The sequence below is a fragment of the Symsagittifera roscoffensis genome, chromosome 2 (assembly GCF_963678635.1).
Source record: "Symsagittifera roscoffensis chromosome 2, txSymRosc1.1, whole genome shotgun sequence".
NCBI classification, from domain to species: Eukaryota; Metazoa; Xenacoelomorpha; order Acoela; family Convolutidae; genus Symsagittifera; species Symsagittifera roscoffensis.
In genome coordinates, this window is record NC_087063.1 from 84,592,124 (window position 1) to 84,617,131 (window position 25,008).

Below are 25,008 nucleotides of genomic sequence, written 5' to 3' on the forward strand. Positions count from 1 at the left end.
TTTAATCGAAACAACAGGTCGTTCCAAACTTCATTTTACAGTTGGTTACGCCCATATTTTCAAAAAAATATATGGCCTTCATACCGGTCAAAATTTTGAAACTTTGACCGTTTCTTGGAAACCTTTTGACTTTACGCAAAAACTAACGTGCCAGTTCTCAGGTTAAGTGTTCATTCGAGAAACCCAGTTTTTGGGCAAAGTCCATTTTTTGAAAAACCCATTTCATCCCGCATCATTATAACAGTTTCTAACAATATTAAACAGCTACTTCCAGCTATAGTTGGACTCCTAGTTGTTTTTTATCGAGACTTTGGTTTTCACTTAGTTTTTTTTGGTTCACTTAGTTTTTTTTTCAACAAAACTCAAAGGAGCAATAAAGGGAAACTTCGCTGATAGTGTCTGATCATCAATATAACTTTTTCAGGATTATAGATAATTTTGTGCCTTAGTGTATGCTGCCATTAGTGTATGCTGCCATAGCCACGGTATAAGGGGAAAATATCTGCGGTGAAAGTGAGCGTGGCAAGTTGCGTCCTCAGAAAGAGGTAATCACATTCAATTTAGCTTCGAAGTCTTGTATGTTTGTTTCTCTTTCCTCTGACTTCGTTAGGAGAGCTAGTTTTTCTGCAATACTGTTTTAAACTCAAATTCTGTAACAGCATAGTAAACTTCTGTAATTTAAAAGGCATTAGGTTTTTCACATGAACAGTTTGAAGTCACCAATGAATGAAATAACTATAATGCAACACCCGCTCAATTCCGTTTTTGAACTTGTTGGAAATTAAGCCTGTTGATTATTCACTTTTTTGTGCAAATATGCAATATTGTGCAAAGTAAAAATTTCCGTCCATGCATAAAAATTGCTTCATGTTACGAGAATTAAATGACAATTTATGGTGCGATTTTATGGTGCCCCCAATTTTATGGTGCGAGCAGAAAAAATTTTTTTCTTCAGTCATCAAAAATTTTCCAGAAGTATTGCTACTTCTTCTGTAAAAAGTAAGCTTTTCCTGTTCTTCGAAGTTGTGTTAATATAAGGATTTCGAGTTAAATTGGGCCCAAGTGGGAAAGACATGGACCCTTAACCTTCGTCTTAAATGTAGACTAGCGACAAAACAGCAACATCTGGCGTCTAAGAATGGAAGAAACTACTTCTGGATGAAGACCATAATGTCCTGGCCTTGCAATATTTTATTGCTTGAATAAAAAATTAGCAAAGTTATTTCTCCCAAATGAGAAGTAACTTCAAAGCCGGCTCTCAAATATAGGATTAAAGCCGTTTCTCAATATGTTCAGTGCTATCGATAATTCAGGTGGTCAATACTGAATACTGTTTTTTTCCTGCCGGAAAAGGTCTGCGTCATATTTATTTTCTTCCGATGTTACCTTTGAAACTTCTTTGTTTTTTCGTAAATTTTGGACAGCGTTTTTCTCTTTTCTTATTTCTCTCTTTTTGTTCAAGAGTGCTTCCTGTGCGCAGGTGTGTTCAACTGTCAAGATCATCCATACATTTTTCATGCCAGCTCTTCTTTGATTCCTTTGGAAGCAGCCATCAGACTTAGCAAATAATAAAACATTAGCGGTATTGAATCAATCACAATACTTCCTTTCTTCAATTCCAGTCCACTCGGCCTCTTCAGTCCCGGAGGTGCTATATTAATTTTGCACAATCCATCCAACTCAAGATTCCTTCAACCACTATCCAAACAATTGCAGTCACATTGATAATATTAACTATCTACAGTTATAAAAATCAAAGCTGACGGTCGGCAAACAAACAAATAAACAGCGGTGTCAAAAATAAACAGCTTCAAAAAATCTGAAAAAAAACGCCCAGTTCTCAACTAACGTTGTCAGATTTTGATTAACTGAATTCAAAAGCGCTTTTTGAAATGTTGAAGTCCAATTTGGCGCCAATTTTTCTCCTCTCAGCTCTGGTTGTTGGGTTGTGTTTCTTGGGCGACTGCGGAGCGAGAAGACACTTCCGTCCAGTGTGGAGTCACAAGCGACTGTCCGAGGGAATAAGCGGGACCAACATGTACCCCTACCAAACGGTAGAGGCCAGAAAACGAGGAGCTGCTGATGTGTTTGGGATTCTGAATGATTATCCCGACGAATCTGAAGACGAGGTTGAAAAAGAACGTTTGAGACGAATTGCAGAAGAGATAGCAGACGAATTAGACAGAGCTGAACAAGAAGAAGAAGAGGAAGACGATGAAGTTGAGGAAGGAGGGCGTGAAGAAACTGAAGACAACGACGAGGAAGATGAGATTGTCAAAAAGCGGCTTGTCCGTCCATTCTCGTATAAAATGAATCCACAAAAGTAAAGATCCTTCTAGACAGTCATTTCACATCGAGAACACCTCAAGGCCACAGAAGGAATGCTAATTTTCACTAATTTGTTGTTCACCACTTATTTGTATCAACATTCAAAGAAATTCACTAATTTAGCTATGCTTTTCTTTTCTGCAATTGATTATGACAAATAATCGCACCTCGAAAGGCAGCAGTAACATCATATGTTTTGACCACTTTCTTCTCTTAGCTGCTGCCAGCCCTTTGGTAGCTCAAAATATTAAAAAACCGTTTAACAATTTTCGCATTCAAGCAGGCAAAAACAAGCAGTGACTTTAGTTTTATGTCTATAGAGAGTTGCAAAAAGTTCGGACAGACAGAATTAATTAAAAAGAGCAACTGTCTAGACATCAACGGAAATTAAAATTGAAATAAACATAGCGTCGAAAGTTCATAAAGCAGAGTTTTCGCGCAAAACCTATAACCACGGTAGGCAATTAAAGCGTCGAATGGTGTACCATGAACCAGGAAAAATTTTGCTCAGGGTGGCTAATGTTTTTCTGCGATTATTTTCCAAATTAAGAATGATTTGATCATCTTCAATTACGTTTGTTTTTTTTTGGGCGGACTGATCTTTCAATTTTTGCGGTTGAAATTGAATCCTTGATATTCGTCTTTGTAAAACATTAAAAAACGGTAGCTTACAATTTGAATGTATTCTGACAAAAAATTCAAAGTTGTTCGGCTTCAGATTTTGCATGCAAAAAACGTCGGAAAGCACTGATTGCTCATTTTAATTAATTCTGTCTGTTCGAACTTTTTGCTTCTAATTATAAACTCTAATCTATGAAACAGTCGTCTCAAAACCTTTTGTGAACTGAACGGAACTTTTAGTTCACCTGATGGATAGATCGGTTCCTAGATAGTTGACAGAAAAGCATATCCTTCCCCCCCTCCAGATATACCAAGGTAAGATCATTAAAATGTTCCATCTTAGCATTTGATCTGCTTGTAAAATGCTCGATTCTGATTGGTTAAAAGTTCGTAATTTAGTACCAACTTAACATCCCCCCCCCCAAAAAAAACGGCTTTGGAGAGAGATGTTAACTTGGTCCCCATGATGGATTGAACCAAACAGTTCCAAAAGTAGTTTTTGCTATAGAGCCCCATTTGAAAGTATTACCTGGAAAAGATTTAAAAAAGCCAAGAAAATGAAAATTATAGAGAAGTCAGAATACGGAAACACGTTTCACATTTAAAAATACTTCAAAAAATCAATAAATGATCAAAAAGAATGAAACGATGGTAGTTGCTTTGGATATGATGCAAACGAAACATGTCTTCTAATTGAAACTGAAATATTAAAATTTTACATAAATTTCCAATTATTGAAAATATAGATCAACAGCCCTCAGTAAGCTCCATGACGCCTCACAAATCTAAAATGCGTGTGAGGTGGATACAGTGATGTGCGATCCCAGCGAGGCCAACGAAGATCCATGGATCGATCACAGAGATTTGGTTTTGAAAAATGATCTGAATAAAAAATGCTCCGAACATTTATAGTCCTCATTTTCTTCAAAAGTCGGAACAAAAAAGTCTACAAAAATAAATAAGAGTGAAAGTGAATGAAGAAAGGATCTTCTGGAATTCAGTTTTTAACTCATCTTAGTTAAGGAATAGTTTTAATTATTAATAAAACATATTATGATTGTGATTCTACATTTTTTGGGAAAAAAAACAATTATAGTGAGTAAATATTGGACGCATATAGTATATGAGGCACATTTGACATTGAAAAAGTTTCAAATAGCCAGTCAAAAACAAGACGAATCAAGGATAGCTGGTTACTGTACAAGTAGCACAGAATGTTCCCACCATAGTCTTTAAAAAAGACAACAAAGTTGTTTTCAAATTATTTTTTTTCGGCAAAGTGTCAAAAAAGGAGCTGAGCGTTAGGTATATTCGACAGCCATACTAAATTAAGCAAATTGTAAAACAATTTTTGCAGAAAACTAAAAAAAATTGTAAAACTAAAAAAAATAGCAAAAATACTCAAAGTAAACTAATGTTACCCAAGTAAAACTAAGTTTATACGTTTTAAATTGGCTAATGTAAGCTTTTAGCCAATTAAAATAAAACTGCTCGCTCGCTTTATTCGCTCGAAATGAGACGAAAAATCAGAAATTTTAAATCGGTTTTTCTCGACACTGGGAATTTTTTTGAAATATTTTATTGTGGGTCGAATCACAACTGTAAGGGCTTTAGTATGATATATCACTCAACCCAGTCCAAATATTGTTTATGGTATCTGAGTGTGCAAGAAAAAAAAAGAAAGTAAAACAGGCCCGAATAGAACGTTCCTTCCCATTTTCAATAGTCGGAACAATAATCTGATGACTCACAAATTTTTCAAATAACCAGTCAAAATCATAGGTTTTGCATTCTTCAACCAAAATTTCCTGGCCAACAGTATGCAAAATCTTCTGCGAGGCCAGTAATACCCAATCCATGGTATTTTTGTATCCGGTTGCGTTCAATAAACTATTGCTTTAAATGAGACCCCATTGCTGCAAAAATGTATTGTCTATCCACTAAAGTTTCTTTGCTTCTGTATAAAAATCAGTTTTTCATTTATGCATTATGTTTTTAAAAAATTCGAAAGGTTTCAAAAAATAAAACAGTCCGGAAAAGTATGAAAATAACCGAAAAACATTCCGATACAAAACAGTCCCAAGTAATAATTGTTTCAACAAGCTGGTAGACCGAGAATTGTCCTTTGTTCAACAAACATAACGAAGAAAATAGTGGCCGCTGCAGTCGCGCCAACGTGTTGCGAGCTTGCTAACAGAAGGTAGGACTTAATACGAAATTTAGAGCCGGTTATCGCCGGCGACCTTAAGCCGGACTGTTTTGTATTGGACGGTTTTTTCCTTCATTACATGATTTTTTGGACTATTTTGTGTTGGACTGTTTTTGTATATGTACCAAATTTTGATAGTGGCAGTTTTGTGTGTGTGTGTTAAAATTATCATGATCCAAAATTTAGAGGACATAAAATGTTGGTGGATTGTTTTTGTTTGTCATTAAAGTGTTCATAATATGGAATATGTGAATTTGATTTATTAAAGAACCTTCAACAAATGGCAGAAGTTTTTAGCGTCAGTAAGCAATCATTGTTATACCACTTCTGGGTTCAACATTTTAGTAATCGACAAAGTAAATGAATTCGTTAAAAGCAAACTTCGAGAACCAACTTCAGATCAACTTCATATCTCAATCACTCTTCATATTGAATTAGTTTGCTGAGCTGATTTGGTTAAAATATAAGAAAGCATCAAAATGGAAGAAAAGATCAAAAAGTTAGAATCATTTGTGGAAGCATTAAAAGGAGCCAACTTGAATGAAGATTTCGCAGCTCAAATTAACTATTTCAATCATCATGAAGCAGTCCGAACCCTCCGCACGGAACAACACAAACATGCTTACAGCGCGCATTTGGTAGCATCGGGATTACTCGAGGTCATCAAAAAGATCTTGGACCAGAAAGCAGACCCGATTAATCACTGGGGTAATAACACAACAAGGCTAATGGTGTTGATGCAGAACTTACTCTACAATGGGTCTGAAGAAATAGGCAGAGCTGTTATTCAAGTTGACCTCCATCTGACCTTTCTGAACTGCATGAGGGATAAAAGTGTGTATGAGTTGCCAACAAGCGAATCAGAGGAGCGAGTGTTCAGGCTGCTGTGTTGTTGCTACAACGAAATGAGGTCATACCCAGACTCGAGGCTGGTTCTTCGAAAAGCGGGACTGGTAGAGCTATGCACCCATTACATGCATGTTGGCTCCAATGACAATAGACTGACCAACGAACTTCTGTTCGTGCTCTCGTACGCGGCTGATTTGGACGCCAACCCGGATGCTCTCAAAGCGACTCAGTTCAACTTGGTCTATATCCACAGCATCCTGCAGGAGTCTCTGCAAGACTCGGACCACAATTCATCCATCGGATTCTCGGCCGCAGATATCCTAGCATGTATACTGCGACTGGTGAAGAACGCTGACAATGCGGAAACGCTGATACCGAAAGGTCTCGTGGACACATGCAACAAAGCGATAGTGTCCCATAAGAATGAGCAGGAGCTACAACTCGGTCTGGAAACTCTGTGGACTCTGGCTTTCCAGAAAAGTGCGGCTGAGATCATCATTGCGAACACTCTGCTGATAGACACGATCAAAACGATGAAGAAGCATCATAGTGAGGATGTGAAAGCGGCAGCTTCTGGAATCTTGTTCCAACTTAATGTAGACCAGCCTCAGAGTGGGCAACAGAAGGTGTCTGAAGACCCCGAGGAACAGCATGTGATGATAAGCTACTGCTGGAAGCAGAAGGAAGTAGCGAGAGAACTGTCAGAGAAGTTCAAACAGTCGGGCAAAAAAGTGTGGATAGACATAGAGAAGATGGAGGGGAATATTCTAGAACGAATGGCCGAGGCCATTGAGAATGCAAGTGTGATCATATGCTGCTACTCGGAGGACTACAAGAACAGTCAGGCGTGCAGATCCGAAGCAGAATACGCATTCAGGTTATGCTTACACCACTATAACATTATCTAAAGAAAAACGAACGAGTTCCTTTGTGTTATAAACATGTGAAGAAACCTAGAAAGATTACGCAACTTGAAATCAATAGGATGGAAGTAATTTTTTTTCATAAGGTAGGTCGCATATGGTTTGATTGACACCTCTCTTGGCCCGCATTATGTTAATTTCCAAAGGTCTGTTTCGTTCTGTCACACCGTCGAGCATGAGCCATGTTTAATACCGAATCCGAACGGATTGGCAAACTACGATAACTTGTCCTAACGCGAATAGGACAACTGGTTTGTAAACTATTTATTTAGGTTCTGCACTGTTTGCACAATCAATTTGTGTTCATATACACAAGGTCATTTGACCAACATATATAATCATCAAAATGTATCTATATATACATACATAAGTGTCTTGTCTCAAAGCTCCTGTGAAAAGGGCTACTTCTTCTGAGTCATGACCAGTTGCCCAGATTGCCCAGAAAACTTTCTTCAAGTTTTCATATGAATGAGGACAATCCTTCCCTAAATAATGGACTGAATCACAAGAACGGCACCTCATTGGATTACCGTCCGCATCTGACGGATTCATATTCTTCTTCTGTATCCCAGATTGACTACCACCAAACTGAATTCAACTAAACTGACCTGTGTTTCCGCGATTGTTAAATCCACCTAGAAAAGAACCCCAACTTGCAAAGCCATGCCCGTTTCGAGTAAGCTCCTCTCCTGCCAATCCATGCCGCATTGACTTCTTCAGTCCTGATAGCTGGTCCATTTGACTCCGGTCTACAAGACTGATCTCTAAAACACTTACGCAAATATGCGTTAGTCTGAGTGAAAAGAGTTCCTTTCAGACGATAATCCACAGCAGTCTGAAGAAGTTTTCTGTCCTTGTGTTCCAGCCCTGTTAAAATTTGGAAGCCAAAACTGCTTGCGGTAACTCCTTTTTACTTTGTTGTATCGTTTTTCAAACTCCAAAAAAATTTCGTCCATCTTCATTCCTGACTTTATGAGGAAAAGATCAAAATTCACGTACCTTTTATATATATATATATATATATATATATTTATACTCACGAATCTGCCTAATTTCGACAGTGTGAAGAAACCTTATGATCGATATGTGACCGAACTCAAAGCGTGGCGTGAGGTTACAGACTTGGGGAAAGTAAAACGAGGAGGAGCAGTTGCGTTGGCGCTTCCGGATAAAATACTTCAGGTGTGAGAGATAGTGTTTTCTGAGTTGCCAGTGGAAGACATAAAAGATAAGAATGGGGTTGATAAGATAAATGCCTTTGTGGCTGATTTGTTCATGAAAGTTTTATAGATACATTTCGATGATTAATTATGTTGGTCAAATATATTTAACAATCATGTATACGAAGTTTCCATTCCGGAATTTGCCAATCTTGGCCAGATAACATTTTCCCTGGTTAAAACTCATCGAGTTTTAAATCGCTGTTGGACTGGAGTTTATCAGTCCACTATGGGACTATATTGAGTTTTTGAGCCCCCGTGGGACTGCAATTTCACTTTGTAGTCTTTCTCGGGAAGTTGAATTGCTGCTTTAACCTCTGCTTCGTTTTTTGTCTTTCCCTCGTCCACGTCCTCTTGGTGTTTTGCATCTTTCTGGGATGCGTCAGTCTCTTCCTTCGTGTGGTTGTCTGCGGTCTTCTCGCTATGTGTGTCAATTACGAACAATATCTCATGCTGGTTTGCTTGCGAGTTTGTATTAGGATAAGGAGAAACTAAGTCAACAACGTCTATTGTTTTACCATTTGGTTTTGGTTTGATGGAATTCGTGTAATAATTTGTTGAGCCCCATATCTTTGATCGGACTTATCTTCTTCGGTTTTTTTGGTATTTAGTTGGTTGATGAGCTTATCGCAAATGGTTTTTTCTGTGTAATATTCTGTGTGTCCTCGAGCGCATTTATTGAGACATCTAGTGCGCCGGCTAGTGCTGACTCTTTGTTTCTCACAGTTTTTCTTGTTGTCTCTGTCACTTCTGATGGTGTTTTTTTTCTGATTAATTCTTTTTGATGACGGCACGGTGTTCTCTGACGTTGAAGGTCATTCTTCACTTGATGAAGTTGACGGCTGTGGTGTAACTGCTTTCTTGGCAGGTTCCTTGCTGCATGTATTCTGGTCTTCTGACTGGAAACTCATTCCCCGCGTGGGTGTTTTCTGTTCCCGTTTTCCACCTGTCCTTTTTTCGCCTAAATCTTCTTTTTGCTATCATGCGTTGTCTACTCCTGCTTTCTTCCTCGCTGGGCTTCATTGGCCTTCCGGGCACTGTGTCCTCCTCCAGCATGGGCTGTTGTGGTGAGTTAGGTTGTTAAATGCTAACAACACCGTTCTCCGTGCGGCTTTTTATGCTACGTAATCATTTTACCGTGATGGTCTGCGTAGTCAAAAGTCAATGGGTTCAGAACGAAAGCAAATTCTCTTTTTCTTAGTAAACGTGGCTGTTTTCCTTATTTTCGCACCCAAGCTGTGAATGTCAGAGCTTTGCCGGCAGTTATTTTGTACTTTTTCAAAAAAATCTTTATGGGTCTGCCACTTTTGTGGCTGTTCTTATTGATTTCTTTGCTACTTGTTCTCATCATTTTTTTGAAGTTTTGAGGTACCTGTCCTTTTTTTACCATAAATCCTACGTTTAGCTTTTCTCGTTCAAGGACTGTTGCTCGTCTAGCTTTCACACCTGTTTCCTGATTGTTTCCTTTTGTTGCTGAAGTAGAGTCCACAAGAGAAGTTTCCGGTATTCTTTCTGGTCACTGCTTTGTTTGTTGTTCTCGTTGTACTAAGAGGGTGCCATCTTGGGTCGGAAAAGTTTTCTTCACGATCCGAGTCCCCCATCTGACTCCCCCATTTTTAATCATTTTTGATTTCGCTTCGGCTATGGTTGTTTCTGTTGCCTCCTCCATTTTGTGCACTAACTTGGCGAATAGGACAACTGGTTTGTAAACTGTTAATTCAGTTTCTGCGCTTTTAGATACTTGACACTTTGTCTTCATTGACCCATATCTATATAACAATGATGTGTGGAAATTGCCATTCCGGGCCTGATGACACGTTCTTTGAAAATTTTTGTCAGTGAATTTGGGCGACGCGTATTTGTCACTTATATGCACAACCTAGATTTGAGTCATCATTTTGGAGTGGGGCGTTTTTTATCTAATCGCTTTGAGACTAATAGAAAAACTAGTTTGTTTCAGACTGAAGAAGCAGGTGATCTACGTGAAGACCCAGCCTGACTTCGCCCCCAACGGGTGGCTGGGAATTATGATGGGCAACGCTCTCTACTACGAGATCCCAGACATGTCTAGCGTGGAGGAGAAACTGCCCGAAGTTCTGGGTCGCGTCCACAGCATCGAAGGGGGCACCAATTCCAAATCAGGAGGAGCTGCAACATCGGCACAAACCACTGTGCAAGTAGCGAAAGAGCTCGAATTCTTTTCTTGGACTGAAAGTCAAGTGAGGGAATGGTTGCATTCTATTGGCATGCAGCTATCTGATAAAGCTGAAAAAAGGAATTTTGATGGAGAAATGCTGAAAGAGTTACGAGGTTGGCAGAAGGAATGCCCAATGTTCTTCCTAGAATGCTGCAAAGACTTAGTGGTCAGTAGCTCGCCGATCGACGCTTTGCGTTTAGGTTTAGAGCTCAAAAAGATAAAGTGAATTTTAAAATTCATTTATCTACACAAATTAGACTTAATCACCTCTAGAATTAACTTTGATTCAAACTCTTTCATTCAACTTCTGGAAGTTTAACGCAATGTTAGTTTTATAATGTAGATAACACTTAAATTTTCGATTATAATATCACTTTCTGAAAAAAAAACAACTCAGAGCGTACAGGAAAATGTACTATGCTGGCTTTCTTCTGGTAGTTATAGGGAACTATTGAAACGTTACTCTGAAAATCTACTTCAGATGTAGTAAAAAAATAGGAATTAGATTAAGAATGAATTAAGAACTGATTCATAACTAATCGACCATTAATTTCGTACGAGGTGCAGAATGCTACCATTCATCTTCAAATATTTCCAAGCAAAACTCAAATTCAAAAATAGAAGTTTCAAAAATTGCAGAAAATACGGGGGATATACTCAAGTTAATGGAGGCCATTCAGTGAAATATGGAAAAGGATGTCGCGTTTGATGTTATTACATTAAATGTTAAAAAAAACAAGACTGCTCGTATCAGGGCGAAGCCTTCAATGTTCTGACTGCCTTTTAAGGTTTATGGAGCAGTAATAACATAAAAAAATTAAGTGTTATAAAATAAAATGAAATTTTTTTTCTAAAATTTGAAACTTTTTATAAAAATCATCCCCCCACACGCCATGTACATTACAAAAGGATAGATTTCGCTCTTGTAACAAGTCAATTGTGGCAAGTAAGCTTCTTTCAACCAGTTTGGAACGATTTCTAAGACGGATTAAATCTCCGCTCACGCATTAATAGCGCGAAATATATCCCGCGTTAATTGTCCAAAATTGGCAGATCTTTAAACCACCATAACTTTACTTTGAAAATGATCACAGGTGAACTATCTTTTCAAGTTTAAGCTCAGGACAACAATACCTTTTGAATGATATCAAAAATTCCGTCAAAATGGCTAGTTAAAAAGTCGAAAGTTGTCTGAAGAAAAAAAACCCATTACTTTCGTATCGAAAGTCTGAACAAAAATTGATCAATATGAATTAAGGGAGAGTCGGAACATTCAGGGCTTTGCCCTGATATACGAGCAGTCTTGTTATTGTTCCGACTTTTGATACGAAAGTAACTGAATATTTGTGCTTGGATGGGTTTTTTTTTCTTCAGACAAATTTCGACTTTTTAACTAGCCATTTTTGACGGAGTTTTTTATATCGTTTGAAAGGTATTGTTGTCTTGAGCTTAAACTTGAAAAGATATTTTAGATGTGATTATTTTTAAAGTAAAGTTATGGGGGTTTAAAGATTGCCATTTCGGCCAATTTGGGACAATTAACGCGCTTTATATTTCGCGCTATTAATGCGTGAGCGGAGATTTAATCCGTCTTAGAAATCGTTCCAAATTAATTGAAAGAAGCTTATATGCCATAATTGATTTGTTAAAAGGTGCGAAATTTATTCTTTTGTAGTTTGTACGGCGTGTGGGGGGATGATTTTCAATGAAAAAATTCAAACTTAAGAAAAAAAATTTTCATTTTATTTTATTTCAATTAATTATTTTATGTTATTACTGCTGCTCCATAAAACTTAAAAAGCAGTCGGAACATTCAGGGCTTCGCCCTGATAAGAACAGTTTGGTATAGCTTTGCAACCACCAAATCATGGATTTAACACATGCTATTAAACTGCCAATACTAAAATGTTTAAACTCAAGGCACCAACAATGCTCATTTCTTGACCACAATTGTATTAGACTTTTGCTTGAGTGAAAAAAAAACGCAATTTTTTTTTAGTTAACTCAGATTCAATTCTTTGAATTTACTACGAAAACTTGAACACAGGACAATGCCTGCGTTTTAATATTGTATTATTGCTCAGATCAAAACTTTTTTTTGCGCAGACCTAATGAATACTTTGAAAAGCTCGGTAACATCTAGCAACCAATTTATGTCAGCTAGCGGGTTGCATGCTCAAATTTGACTTCAGTTTTTGGTTTAAATCTTTCGTCCGAACTTTAGCGTCTTTGATTGGCTCTTTTCATAGTTCTTATAGGAAAACATCTGTTTCTTGTATCTGAGAGCTCAAATTTTATCGGATGCGAAACGTTTTTTTTTCAGTTGTGGTTTTTGTCTCGGCCAAAATCAGGAACAGCAAAAAACTCTTTCGGTTCGAGTGGCATATCACGTGGAAACTTTTTCATTCATGGGCACACACTTTGTGCACACGCTTTCTCACCGTAAGAAAATGGTCTGATTTTGCTTGTCAATTTAACCTGTACAAACAAACTCAAAAAGAAGCTTTAATTACTCTTACTTCTCTAATCACTTGTACTCAAAAAGTTTTAAGAAGGTTTAAGAGTAGTTTGAGCTTCTTTTTAAATTTGAACCTACAGTTTAGACTGAAAAGACGGATTAAATCTCCTCTTACGCGAAGCGCGAAATGTCGCGCGTTTAATTTTCCCAAAATGGCAACCTTTAAACCTCCATAACTTAACAAAAAAATGATCACAGGTGAAATATCTTTACAAATTTAAGATCAGGACAACAATAGCTTTCGAATGATGTAAAAAAAAAATCCCGTCAAAAATGGCTAGTTAAAAAGTCGAAATTTGTCTGAGGAAAAAAACTCACCCCGAGCACAAATATTCCGTTACTTTTGTTACAAAAATCGGAGCAATAAACGGAAAACAATTAAGACATGGCCAAAACAAAAGTTATTTTTTAACATTATAAGTTAACAAAAAACAGGTTCTGTTAGTTCATATTTGTCTAATACGTTTTCAACTTGATAAAGAGATTTAAGTCAATCAGTTTTTGAATTTAACCGTTTCTTTTTGATTTTTGAGCCGCTTTCGGCTCCTCTTGTTCCAGTCGAAAAAAATATGAAGAGATTTTTTGAGATTTTAGATTAAAAACCATAGTCCAAAAAGATGGTCTGGCTCTACCAACGTGCGACGGATTTCAATGTGGTTGCCTATTTTTCTTGCTGCTTGGGGATCAAACGGGCGATCAAAAATGACCAAATTTCAATTGCAATTAAGTTTATCCCAAAATTAATGACCAGTCTTAGAAATTTTTAAACCTAGGTCAGTAATTGATAGCTGAGCCAGAACTAAAAATGTCACTGGCCTTTTTCTGCTTGGCAGCAGACTTTCGATATTGCATTGGCATCCAAGTAACTGAATTTTCCTGAAGTTTGCTACTGTTAAATGGATGTAACTGCAAAACTGCAGAGCAGAGCCGCCAAAATTCAGTTTTTATAATACCGGAAACATATTGCGCTTGTATTTGAAGGTAAGTTTCGGAGCTTTTCTGCTTCACAGCAAGCAAGTTTAAGTACAATAATTTTAACTTTTTCTGGTAAAAAAAAAACATTTAAGGCATTTTTGGGAGCAACAAATTGCTACCCAATTTTCTGGACTTGCGTCGAATAACATTTGTTGTTCATTACTTGTTGATGCCCTAGGTCCATTAATGCCAAGTTCTCTGTTTTGGAATTTGAGGAAGCTTCTTTTTTTATTATTTTAATTTTTCATGTTCGGGCGGCAGAAAATTTTGTATCCAATTTTCAGGGAATATTTTGTCGTTAAGTTTCTGATAGTTTTTGGGTCTGTATCAAAAGAGTCGCGCAGTTGCTGGCGGAAACTTTCTAAAGCCATTTTTTTAAAAATTTTGGATAATTGTTGTGAATTTTATTCGTTATAAAAATATGGGTCATATTTACATTGAGGAGAAGAATATTTTTTTTCTGAGCAATTAAAATGTAGTTTTTGGAACTTTTGCTGTTGCGTTTGAAACAAAAGTCATCAAAAACTAAGTTTTTTTCTTTTTCTAATGTTTTTTGTCTATAAAGCTAAAGTTACGCTCCCCAGTTATCACATTATTTCTGCCTTAAATTGGTTGGATGTGATTGGCTGATTGTTTTTGTTTATTCAGAGAACTTTTGTCGCAACTTTTTTTTAAATAAAAAACTATCTATATTTATTAAAATTGAATTGAATTTAAATTACAAAGTCAACTAATTAATTTCTAACAACTCAGTCAAATCTGCTTTGTTTAGCAAAAAGTGTTTTACTGTTTTGGTCCATATGATAAAAATGAATGAATGTCGACTAGAGTTCTGCCAAGAGGACTTTTCGGCTACTTTGGCTCTTCTGTGGATTGGGGAGATTCTGCTGGAGCATATCAGTGGGGCTGCTATTGTGCTCTGCATTGTACATCTTGAGCATCTTCTTGATTCGCTTCCTCTTCTCCCTCGAGAACCAGGCATTCTTTCTAGAATATTCTCCACTGACCGCGTCAGTAAAGGCCGAGTGGACACTACTGGCGCATTCGTCTGTCAAACTACTACCGCCCACGTGCGACTGATTGGAACTGTACCTCTTCTCATAATTAAACTGGCCTCCAATCACCTCCATACAATTGACACACCCTCCGTTCTTCTCACTTTTGCTGCTTTTGTAGGCTGTTTTAACCGTAGACTGAGTCCTGCAAGATGAAGCGTCCGACTCGTAGCTAAGACATGCAGCGCCTGGCGACGACTTCTTAGATGCGAACCCGATCGAGCTTTTGCTTCTGTGTTTTTTGCTTTTCAAACTGAACCCACCAATGTTTTCCCGATTTTCGTTCGCCCCTTCCTCATTAATACCCGAAAGCAGTTTCTGAAGAGTGACTTTATCTGATTTCGAGTTCAGTTTTTGGTTGGTGCGTTCGAAGTCTTTTGATTTGGACTCGGGTTTGTATAAATTAAAGTCATTTTTGTTTGTTTTGATGACTGTATGCTGGTTATTTGCTGGTTTGTTCTGGCTGACAGTGCTGGGGAAAAGAGGTGACTGGTAGCATAGCTGTGAGTTGACCATGCCTGTGTTCGACTTAGGCGGGTCTATTGCGCTGATTCGGTCGTTGTCGAAGTCGATGAAGAAGTAGGGAGGTGAAACGACTGCAGTTTGGGACACCTAAAAACAAAATTAATAAAGATAGCAGCTTGATGTGCAAGTAGCACAGAAAACCCCGACAACACTTATCAAGCAAAAACAGGAAAAAAAAAACAAATTAAAGTTGCTAAAAAAGCGTCACGAAAAGAAAGGGAATACAAAAAAAACAAAGAATTTTTTTTCAACATTTAAAAAAAATCATTACGAGGTCAAACTGCGCACCGGATATGCAGACCGTTTGGTGTGTGTAGGTCACTGGAATCCATAGACAACTCTTTAAACATGTTACGAAATGTGAATGGATTCCAGTTACAAAACTTTCGTGGTTTCCGCTTAAAAACCTTGTAACGTTAACTTTGTCGGAATTTTAATTGAGTCGCGGATTCTGCAATGAGCTGATATAGCATGTTGTTCGGATTCAACAATTTTGGCTGCTTTTAGAGAAAATTTGGGCAGTACAGCAATTTATTTGTTTGTCCATGGAGTCCAAAACAGCAAAAGTAAAAAACAAATAGCCGTATTGCGGATTCGCTGATAAATCAGTTGTCAACCTGTTGTGGAATCCGCATACGATTCACGAAATACACAGTTTGGTCAGTAATATTTTTTTCCAAAAATTTTTTCGACGAAAAGAGTCAATAAGAGAAGGATAGCCGGTTGCTGTGCAATTAGCACGAATAGTTTTGACCACAATGATCGAAATAGAAAAGTACAAATAAAGAAGAAACTTCGAAGAAAAAGATACAAAAAAATGTTTACATTTTAAAAAACTTTTTGTGCTAAGTTTTCTATTAATTTTTGATGGAGAAAGGGCAATTAAATTAGGTTTAAAGTGCATGAAAGCTATTATAACGTTGAAACTTTGGAAAATTAATTAGAGCTTAACCTTTAACCTCTAATCAAGTTTCGGTCAACATTCATAATCTGTCAGTCTGAAAAACAAAAAGCGTAGACCACATTTTCTCGGCGCTGAAAAATTGAAAACAGCAATTTGAATAGATCCTGACAGTTGAAATTTTGATGAAGAATAGTTATCCATAGGAAAAACGGCCAACATAACCTGATTAGATGTAGTTCATAAATTGAGCTTGATTCATCGATCAAACAAATTTAACCATAATGTTTTAAGTTATTACAGTTTTGAAACAAGCAGCAGACTATGGCATAGAACAGTTTGAATGAAATTGGCAAACGACTGATGACCATGAAAATGTTCGAAAAACCAATTCTAGTTCAACTTCAGAGACGACTGCTCTTAACTCAAGTGAAACAACTGTCACAATTTGTGAACTTATTAACCTGTTCGTTGATTTTAAGTCGGTCCAGTGCCGAGTCCACTTGGGGCTGAGTGAGTTCATTGGAGAGTCGGCTGTTGCCAGCCAAGAGCTTCTTCTTCACGTAGTAGCTCTCTTCAAACGGAATATCGTAGTCCCCATGGCTAAAACAGTTAGTTCTTTTACACACAACCAGGAACAACATTAAAGCTTTTCTTTTATAAAATCAAAGCGCCTGTAGTTATGAACAACCCGTTCTACTTATTTCTATTTTATTGTCTTTTTTTTTCACAGCAGAAAATGTTCTATCATTGGTCTTTACTTTTTTGAATAAAATTTTGTCATTAATACTTATTTAAAAAAGTTTAAGAATATAACCTGGATGCGATGCTGCTGGTGTCCGCCGACGCCAAACTGCAGTTGGTGGAGATCATAGAAACACTCTGATACATGTTCTCATACATGTCCTTCACACTTGCACTTTCCTCGCCCTCTTCCTCCAGAAGATCCAGGGTCACATCCAGGTTCTCAGAGAAGATGTCGTTCTTCGGCCTTAAATCTCCACGTAATGACAACTCCCCCTGAAGTCTAGACTCCTCTTGGGTTCCTAATCGCGAGGAGCTGCCGAGGAGTCCTCGGGAAGTCTGGGATCCCTGGATGGTAACGTTGGAGGCTATCATTCGGTTTGATGTGATGTGGGTTCGTTGCAGATAACTACAGAGGTCGTTTTGAGCTGCTAATACCTCAACCATAACTTCTAAATTGCCAGATTTCAGGTGATTATAAAAAGTTTGCAATCAAAAAGGTCGCAGGCTGTAAATATTGAACTTTTCCCAGTTTTATTCCACGTATCCCGATTTGTTCATTTAAAGTGAGTTTACAGTTGGGCTGGAATCTTGAGGAGAATAATGAGGAGATTGTAAAATGAGAATAAGCTTCTTATGACCAAAGGGGCTCTTGTGGTGCTGCTCGACTCAGGTGGCTGGTCTTAAATGGGGACCAGAGCAAAAGTGGGAGATACTTCAAGGCCAATTCCACTCCAATGACTCTGGGCTTCTCCAATAACCGGATTGGCGTGGGGGAGATAATTGGTAAGAAGAGGAAGAAGGGGCGATGGTAATGATGGTATGAGATAATGGTAAGACAAGAGGGGGAACTTTATGACACAGAAGGGGAGAAAGACAAGAGAGTAAAATTGAGTGAATTTGATCAACTAAAACAATGAACAACGATATGATACTCGAGGGCAGAGCGCAAATCTGCTTTCTCCTCAGCCGATAATTGGGCTAATTTGGATGCGGGCAGAACATGTTGAGATTATTGCTGGAAATGTGCAGGTTAACAATGCTAACAGTCCTGAAACACCATGAAACCAATGGTTTAATTGTAAGAAGTTGCAAATTTTACCACCTCGACACACAAAGGGACCCCTTTGCTACTAGTTTAAAGCATCCAGTTTCGGCCGACCGACCGTAAAATGTTTTCCAAATTTTTTTGTCATTACAAAACTAATTTTGATTGAGAGCCACGCCGAAAACGCATTTTTTTTGTCAGAACAAAACTGCCAAAAAGTTCTCACAACGCTATTTTTTACTGATATTTCAGATAATTGACTGCGGCTCAAACATGTACTTTCGATTAATCAGAGTTTATGGGAAAGCTCGGATAATCAAATCGATCGACCTAAAAATGCGACAAAAATGTTCAAAAGTTTTTTGAAAGTTCGCTTCCACCCCTCTAGAGAAAATCTCAGACTCGCCTCTGATTTAGATAATTAGGTTGTTTCGGCCATAGCTAACATTATTTTCTGTTCTTCATTTCTAATAAAATAAAATTTGTGCTGAAGTTGTGCCTTAAAAAAGATGTTTCGCCGTAGACGAAAGAGTCTTTGCTTCAGAAGTTGTTGCTGACTGAAAAATGCATATTTGATCAGATTTGGGTCAGTTATGATAAATGGGCTTTTTTGTTTATAAGAGGCAGTCAGTCTGCTTTATTTGCATCCCAACCAACAATATTTTGATATGGAAACGCAGTTTGGATGCCAACTGAAAAAAAAAAGAACTGTGTTATCGGGCCAAACTTTTCATTATATTCTGGGGTGATAGGCTTAATTCCGCAGTTGGCTGCAAAAGTGGTTTTTCTTCTTCCGTTCGATTGGGACGAGAGAGGGCAGAAGTACCTGTGACGCTAATCTCCCCTTCCCTTATTACCCCACCTTCTTTACTCCTCAGAGACGCACTTTATAAACAAGAGCGGATGGTAAAAATTTGAAATTGATTTTTAAAAGGAGCGTGGCCACTCTTACCATTCGCCAACCCCATCTAGAGAGAGATAGTCCAACTGAGACCACGAGACCACTGCTGCATTTCCAAAATAGTCATTTTGTCATAACTGGAAGAATAAAAAAACAGCACCCCCGTGCCGGCAGAATCAAAAGTAGAATTACAATATTAGAGAGCTTGAATTATAGAATAAGGTACTAATAAAGACAGAATAGGTTTAATTTTGTGCCAGAGAGAAATAAGAATCGTGTTGAAAAGTGACACATTAAATACTAGATTTTAACAGTGAGCAGCCAACTGTGATTTAACTCGGTCAGGGATTTGGACGATAAACTTCACAGTTATCATATTTTGACACTGAATAATACTTCCCAAATACTGGCCGCATTTCCCACAGAGATCAAATTTCTCCTCTCCTCTCACCGGGCAAATTCCAAAATGGATCCTAATTTGGGGTTTTATGGGTCAGTGAGCAGCGCGACCACACTCGGGACAAACAAGTTAACAGGTCGTAAAGCTGCAAACATTCCCTTCATTTTATGACGATGAAGCTCCGATATTTCGCAACTAAGCTGCAGTTTAATTTTATCCCTGCTTAACTGGCGCCAGAAATGCCTCCGGCCCAGAAAATGAGACGGCTGGGAACAAAATACAAGAAATGTACAAAAAGTGTTTGAAGGAGAAAGAAAAAAGGAAGTTCAAAGAGTTTCTTTGAGATGAGATGAACATACATGTTCAAAATGACCAGAGGCATATGTGAACATACATTCATACATACTCCTGTCGAAAGACGTCATAATCAGAAAGTAAGCAAGGGATACACAATTTCAACACTACTGTGCTTCATCGTGTAGTGACTACACCGTCTGCGTCAAAAAACCCTTAAAATTTGGATGGAGAGCGCTTTTTTGGGCACAGTTTTTTTTTTAAAAAAACGTAGTAATTTCACTTGTGGCCAGAAAAACTTTGTAGTGTTCTGGGAAAATAAATTTGGTCGAATTGAAACATGGGGGTTTTTTCGAAAGTGTTTTTTTTTCTGAAATATTACCCCTTGCTAAACTCTTAGATCCGCGCCTATTCAAATGGAAGACTGTGCAAATTGGTGGGAATCAATTTTGAAATTCAGATGTCAATTTCAGCTCAAAAAATCTTGGGAGCGGCAGAGAAGTGGTCACGGTCTTCCCTTCTTTGTAAAAAATCGGTGATTCGGCCCACTTAATTCTAGCTTGGTAAAAACTTTTTAGGGTCCGACACCAAAAATGGATATCTCAAAATAGTACAAAGGCTTCGAGCTTGCAAAATGTTGCAATAAATTTTAAAAAAAATTGTCCGTCATAAAAAATAACAATTAAATAACGAATAACCATCAAACAAATGTTCAACTATATATTTGCTGATTTCGTATTTTTTTCAAATTAGGTCTTTAACTGCTTTTTAGGCAGCTAAGGCAAATTTGCAAGCCATGTAAGGCATGTTATTTGACTTACCAGAGCAGAATTAAGAAACTTGGCTAGAAAAAGACCTGAATCGGAAAAAAAACCAAATTCTTATGTTTAGGCAAAATTATATCCCTTCACTAGTCAAAGTGCTTCTTTCACGATCTACCTTTCAAAGTAGTAACGTCAAATGTCTGCTACAAAGACTAAATCTATTCAGGGGTTTGGGCTGAGCAAACACTCGGAACATACCTCGAGCACGGCCAAAACATTTTGGAAGAGCTAAGTCTAAACATACCTCGAGCCAGATTTATACAAATCCTAAGCGCGTTCGACAAACATATCTGCAGCACGGTCGAAAGAGAGCTCGACCATCGTCATCTGATTTGACAAATGAGCCCGTGATTTTACCCGAAAATCATATTTTGGTAAATTAATCTTTTCTGAAAGTCGAAAACATAACCCGAAATTGGCTGAGGCTTTGGTCAATACATATCAATTGGATCAACCAAAGTAGAGCAGACATTTGAGGTCAAAATAGTCGAAAAGTTCCCAAAACATACCTGAAACTTGTTTTTATTGGCCGAGAAACTCGAAACAGACCTGTGTTACGCGATGGTCACAAAATACACAAAAACCTAAAGAGAATTATACCGAATTCTGGCCAAGGTGGCCGTATATTAAATACAAGACGCTCCTATGAGGATGAAGACCTGAATGTTCCGACAGCCTTTTAATGTTTATTAAACAGCCTTCGCTCTAAGAAATATTGATGAATTTCTCAAAAAAAAAAACTTAGAAAGTTGGAACAAAAATTTCTGAGCCAAAATAAAACGCCGTTTGCGCTACGTAAAAATAGAAAAATTTCAATAGCGCGCATTAATTATTCCAAGTTGGCCAAAAGAACGTTTTTTAGAATGCATTACAAATTCAGTCAAGAATGCTAGTTAAAACGACAAAGTTTGTCTGGCGAAAAAATACCCCGTGCACAAATATTTCATCGTTTTCTCCGAAAGTTGGAACAATTATTGCGCGGCTTGTTTCCAGTTTTCGACGATTTCCAGAGATTTCGACGACTCCAAATTCTTTGAAACCGATGAGAGGAAAGTGTTAAGATTTCAAAAGGATGAAGTCCTGAATTCAATTTTGCCACTTGGTAGTTGGCATTTCCGGTTGAAGATGATTTTAAAAACGGAGGAAAAAATCCAAATTGTTGATCTTTTTCCAAAATTTTAACAAATAATATTTGTTTTTAAGGAAAAACATTTCAAACATAAAAGTCGAAGAATTTTGCTTGGCTTCAATACGAGCAGTCTTATTTCATTTGAGAAAACAGAACTTCTAAATAAGTGATAACTTGAAGCATGTTGAAAAAGAAAGAAAAAATTGATGTCGAAAAGAATAAATGTATTTCACCTTAGCTGCTCGTAAGAGGGAACAATGACTATCGCATGCAAATGAGACATGAAATCCCGAGAGAGGAAGGAAGAAAAAGTTATGAATTCATCACAGCCAGACAACTGCACTAAGTAAGGTCAGCCAGTTATGACGACAGTCTTATCCGCTTCTTAATAGCCTTCTTCCGGGGTTCCACTTGGCATTGAAAAAAGAAGCGTTCAAAAGCCGGATGGTGAAATTACAAATCAACCCTAGTTGCTGTCAGTTCAACCCAAGCTCACATATTAGTCATGTTTCAAACAATTGTTAGATGGTAGCATTTAGTACCTCTGTCTCTATAAAAACCATTTTATTCGTCTGATTTGTATAGAAGCAGATTTTTACATCGGGTGGTTTATGCATACGAACGAAAAACGAAAAATACAGGGTGGTCTTGTCTAGTTGAAGGGGAAAATATAGTCAGTGAATCAGTGGAGAGAAGACAGGTCAGAGAAGTGCACTAAAAGGGCATTTTCTGATTAGTATTTGCAGATAGGAAACGAATTGGGATTTAAAATGGGTTTAGCAGGGGTATATGTACTGTACAGACAGAGAGAGGTGTCCTACAGATTTTACAACTATGTCCAAATACCCAAAAGATAGACTCCAAATTTAATCAAAACTGCTTACCATTCAAAGGTTATGCGAGTCATTGGAGAGTCTCCCACCAGCTAAATTGTCAGAATTAATTTCGAGCTGAATTTCCTCAAAAATTTTAATTTTCATTTGTAAATATCCCGTTGAAAACAGTCATTTCAGATTTAAAAGTAATATTCAAAATCGTATTGGTCCAAAAGGCACCCGCAACTTATTAAGAGGATAGAAAACAGCAAATGACAGACTCTCTTAAGATCAAAAACAAATCAAATGGCCTAATGTTTAAAATTAATGTAATGCCATTGCAGCCCCAAAAAGCATAAAATTTGATCTTGGATAAAGAATTAAAAGGAAGCGCGACCGAATATCGATTTCTTTTTTGTTCGTTTCAATTTCCTCCATTTTGTTTGCTGTTCAATTTGGTCAAATCCTTTCCATTCCAAACGTACAAATCCGGATTTCCCCTCCTGGTCCGATCAAAGCCGGCGCCCCTATAAAACAGGAGGCCATTATACCTCTGTTCCCTCACTAATAATTACCCATTCTCTGGAACAAACACGCGACAAATGGTCCTTAAACATTCTCCCTAGACGAGATTGATTTTGATCAAAAAAAAAACAAAGCGAAAAAAAAATGTTTGCAAAAAGCATTCAGTTCATGTTGCGCATTTGAAGTTTTTTAAACATATTTCGTTTTACAGTAAACAAGTTCAATGGTAATCGGTATATTTATTGTCCCAAAATTTTTATCGAAGGAGAGAAAAGCTTTGGGCAGTATAAAAAATGACAAAAGCAAGTCGAAAAAGGAAACAAATTGAAGAAAATAATGCAAGTTGTACTTACCCATTTCAGTGTTTGATTGACGAATACTAAAATGGGAGGGGAGATTATGGGAGAGTGGTAAATTAGCCCAATTAGCGGAGAAGGGAAGAGGAAAGCTAAATGGGAAATGGCTCTGGGCGCACACGTGTCACCAGGATGTTATAAGTCACGTGATATAGGCCCTCAATGTCTGCACAGCATAAGAGCCACAAGTTGGTCTCAAATTGGTCCTTCTTCCGACAAAACTGGTACCGCAAAACCGAATAAACTATCAAAACGTTTGTCAAACTATCAAAACTGATCAATAAATTGCTCACCTTCAAATTCAATTTGAAATAATTTGGTTTATTTAGATGACTTAAAAAAGGTAAATATCAAAGAGTATCCAAAACTGATCTTTTTTTACAACAGTTGAATATTTAACAGTGTGTGTTTAAGGAAGGAAGAGAACTTTTCTGCCGAACCCTAATTTATTCTGATGGTACTTGTGGTGCTAATCTATACTAATTTCACAGAGGCATTTGCCCAACAAATATCAATTGTAAGTTTTGGAAGAATGCACAGAAAACAACCATGTTTGGTCTTCCTGACAAAGTTCCTGAACGAGCTGCTCATTGCTGAAAATTTCTCGTTCAGGGCAAATTTTTTTGATATTGTGACCATTTTGAAACTAACAACGCAATGCTACATTCATGAACAATTACATACGCTTATAATGGTCCAGGTTAAAAATTTAGCCGACAAAGAAACTTTTGGGTTTAATTTTTTTAATTTTTTTTTCGGCTCAAATTTTGTCTCCCATAATTGAGACATTAACCTTCGAGGACTGCTTAAAAAATGAACATAAGGCAGCCAATCACAATTTATGTGCGTCAATTTAGTAGCAGACGAGTTTATGTTCAGTACTTGTGTTACATTCACATTCATCATCATCATTCTACCTTTATTTAACACATCTTCTTCTCTAAAATTGTTCTTGTTAATTGATTCGCTAAATTTATTCCTTAGACTGATTTTAAATAGTTATATTGCCGTTTTTCTCTTTCCGGGTTCATCTCCAAATAAGGAAAATGCTTAGTCATTCAATTTCACAATAAGAGCCCATGGAAAAACGCTAGTCATGCAATTTCATACCACGAAAACTGTGTGACTAGCACTTTGTTTTCATGGAGAAAAAATTTCTAGAGAAAAAAATTTGGGGAGAAAAAATTATTGGTACTTTTTTATGCCCCAAACACATTTCTAGGCGCAAACAAACAAACTTCAAAAAAAGCTTTTTGCATGTAAATTTGATTTTTTTTATCTATAACGTAGTCTAGGCATAGGCAGTCTTTTTGCATAAAACTAACAGAAATCAGCATGATCTTTTTGTGTGAAGCCAGAACTTTATTTTTCGTTTTAGATAGTACAAATTTTTAAATTTTGTCAGAAAAGCCGCGATTTACAAACCCTCAAACTTTCAAAAAAGAAACTTTTCAGCCATACATAAAAAAAAATAAAAATTTCGATGTAAGTATATGTGAAATTATAACAGTAATTTACACGCCAAATCTCCAAATGCAACCTTTTAATGAGATTCTTGCCACTGTTATAATTTTAGCCGCTTTATAACGACACTTTATTCTTGAAGACTTTATAACCAACCATTTTTGACGGAATCTTTTCATATTATTCA

At 37.3% G+C, this 25,008-nt stretch overlaps 2 protein-coding genes and 1 long non-coding RNA gene across 8 annotated transcripts; 2 read left to right on the plus strand and 1 right to left on the minus strand.

The window, feature by feature from the left end:
• Positions 1-428: 428 nt before the first annotated feature.
• On the plus strand, positions 429-2,456 carry LOC134840160 (uncharacterized). The gene is made up of 2 exons (XR_010162405.1): positions 429-545; positions 1,463-2,456. It is a non-coding gene; the product is annotated as an uncharacterized LOC134840160 (long non-coding RNA).
• Positions 2,457-5,525: 3,069 nt separating this feature from the next.
• On the plus strand, positions 5,526-10,698 carry LOC134840704 (uncharacterized). Its single transcript, XM_063856687.1, has 2 exons — positions 5,526-6,884; positions 10,111-10,698. Exons 1-2 carry the CDS (start codon positions 5,638-5,640, stop codon positions 10,571-10,573), a joined length of 1,710 nt encoding a protein of 569 aa, XP_063712757.1. The 5' UTR covers positions 5,526-5,637; the 3' UTR covers positions 10,574-10,698.
• Positions 10,699-14,530: 3,832 nt separating this feature from the next.
• LOC134840705 (uncharacterized) lies at positions 14,531-24,712 on the minus strand. 6 transcript variants are annotated; one of them, XM_063856690.1, is made up of 5 exons: positions 22,204-22,532; positions 19,066-19,487; positions 17,139-18,116; positions 16,786-16,924; positions 14,531-15,507 (listed from the first exon to the last, which is right to left on the minus strand). In XM_063856690.1, exons 3-5 carry the CDS (start codon positions 17,510-17,512, stop codon positions 14,665-14,667), a joined length of 1,356 nt encoding a protein of 451 aa, XP_063712760.1. In that variant the 5' UTR covers positions 17,513-18,116; positions 19,066-19,487; positions 22,204-22,532; the 3' UTR covers positions 14,531-14,664. The 6 variants fall into 6 exon arrangements, with proteins under 6 accessions (XP_063712760.1, XP_063712759.1, XP_063712762.1 ...); XM_063856689.1 differs by having other exon boundaries at positions 19,066-19,614; positions 21,460-22,532; XM_063856692.1 differs by lacking the exons at positions 19,066-19,487; positions 22,204-22,532 and adding an exon at positions 23,355-24,712.
• Positions 24,713-25,008: the final 296 nt, after the last annotated feature.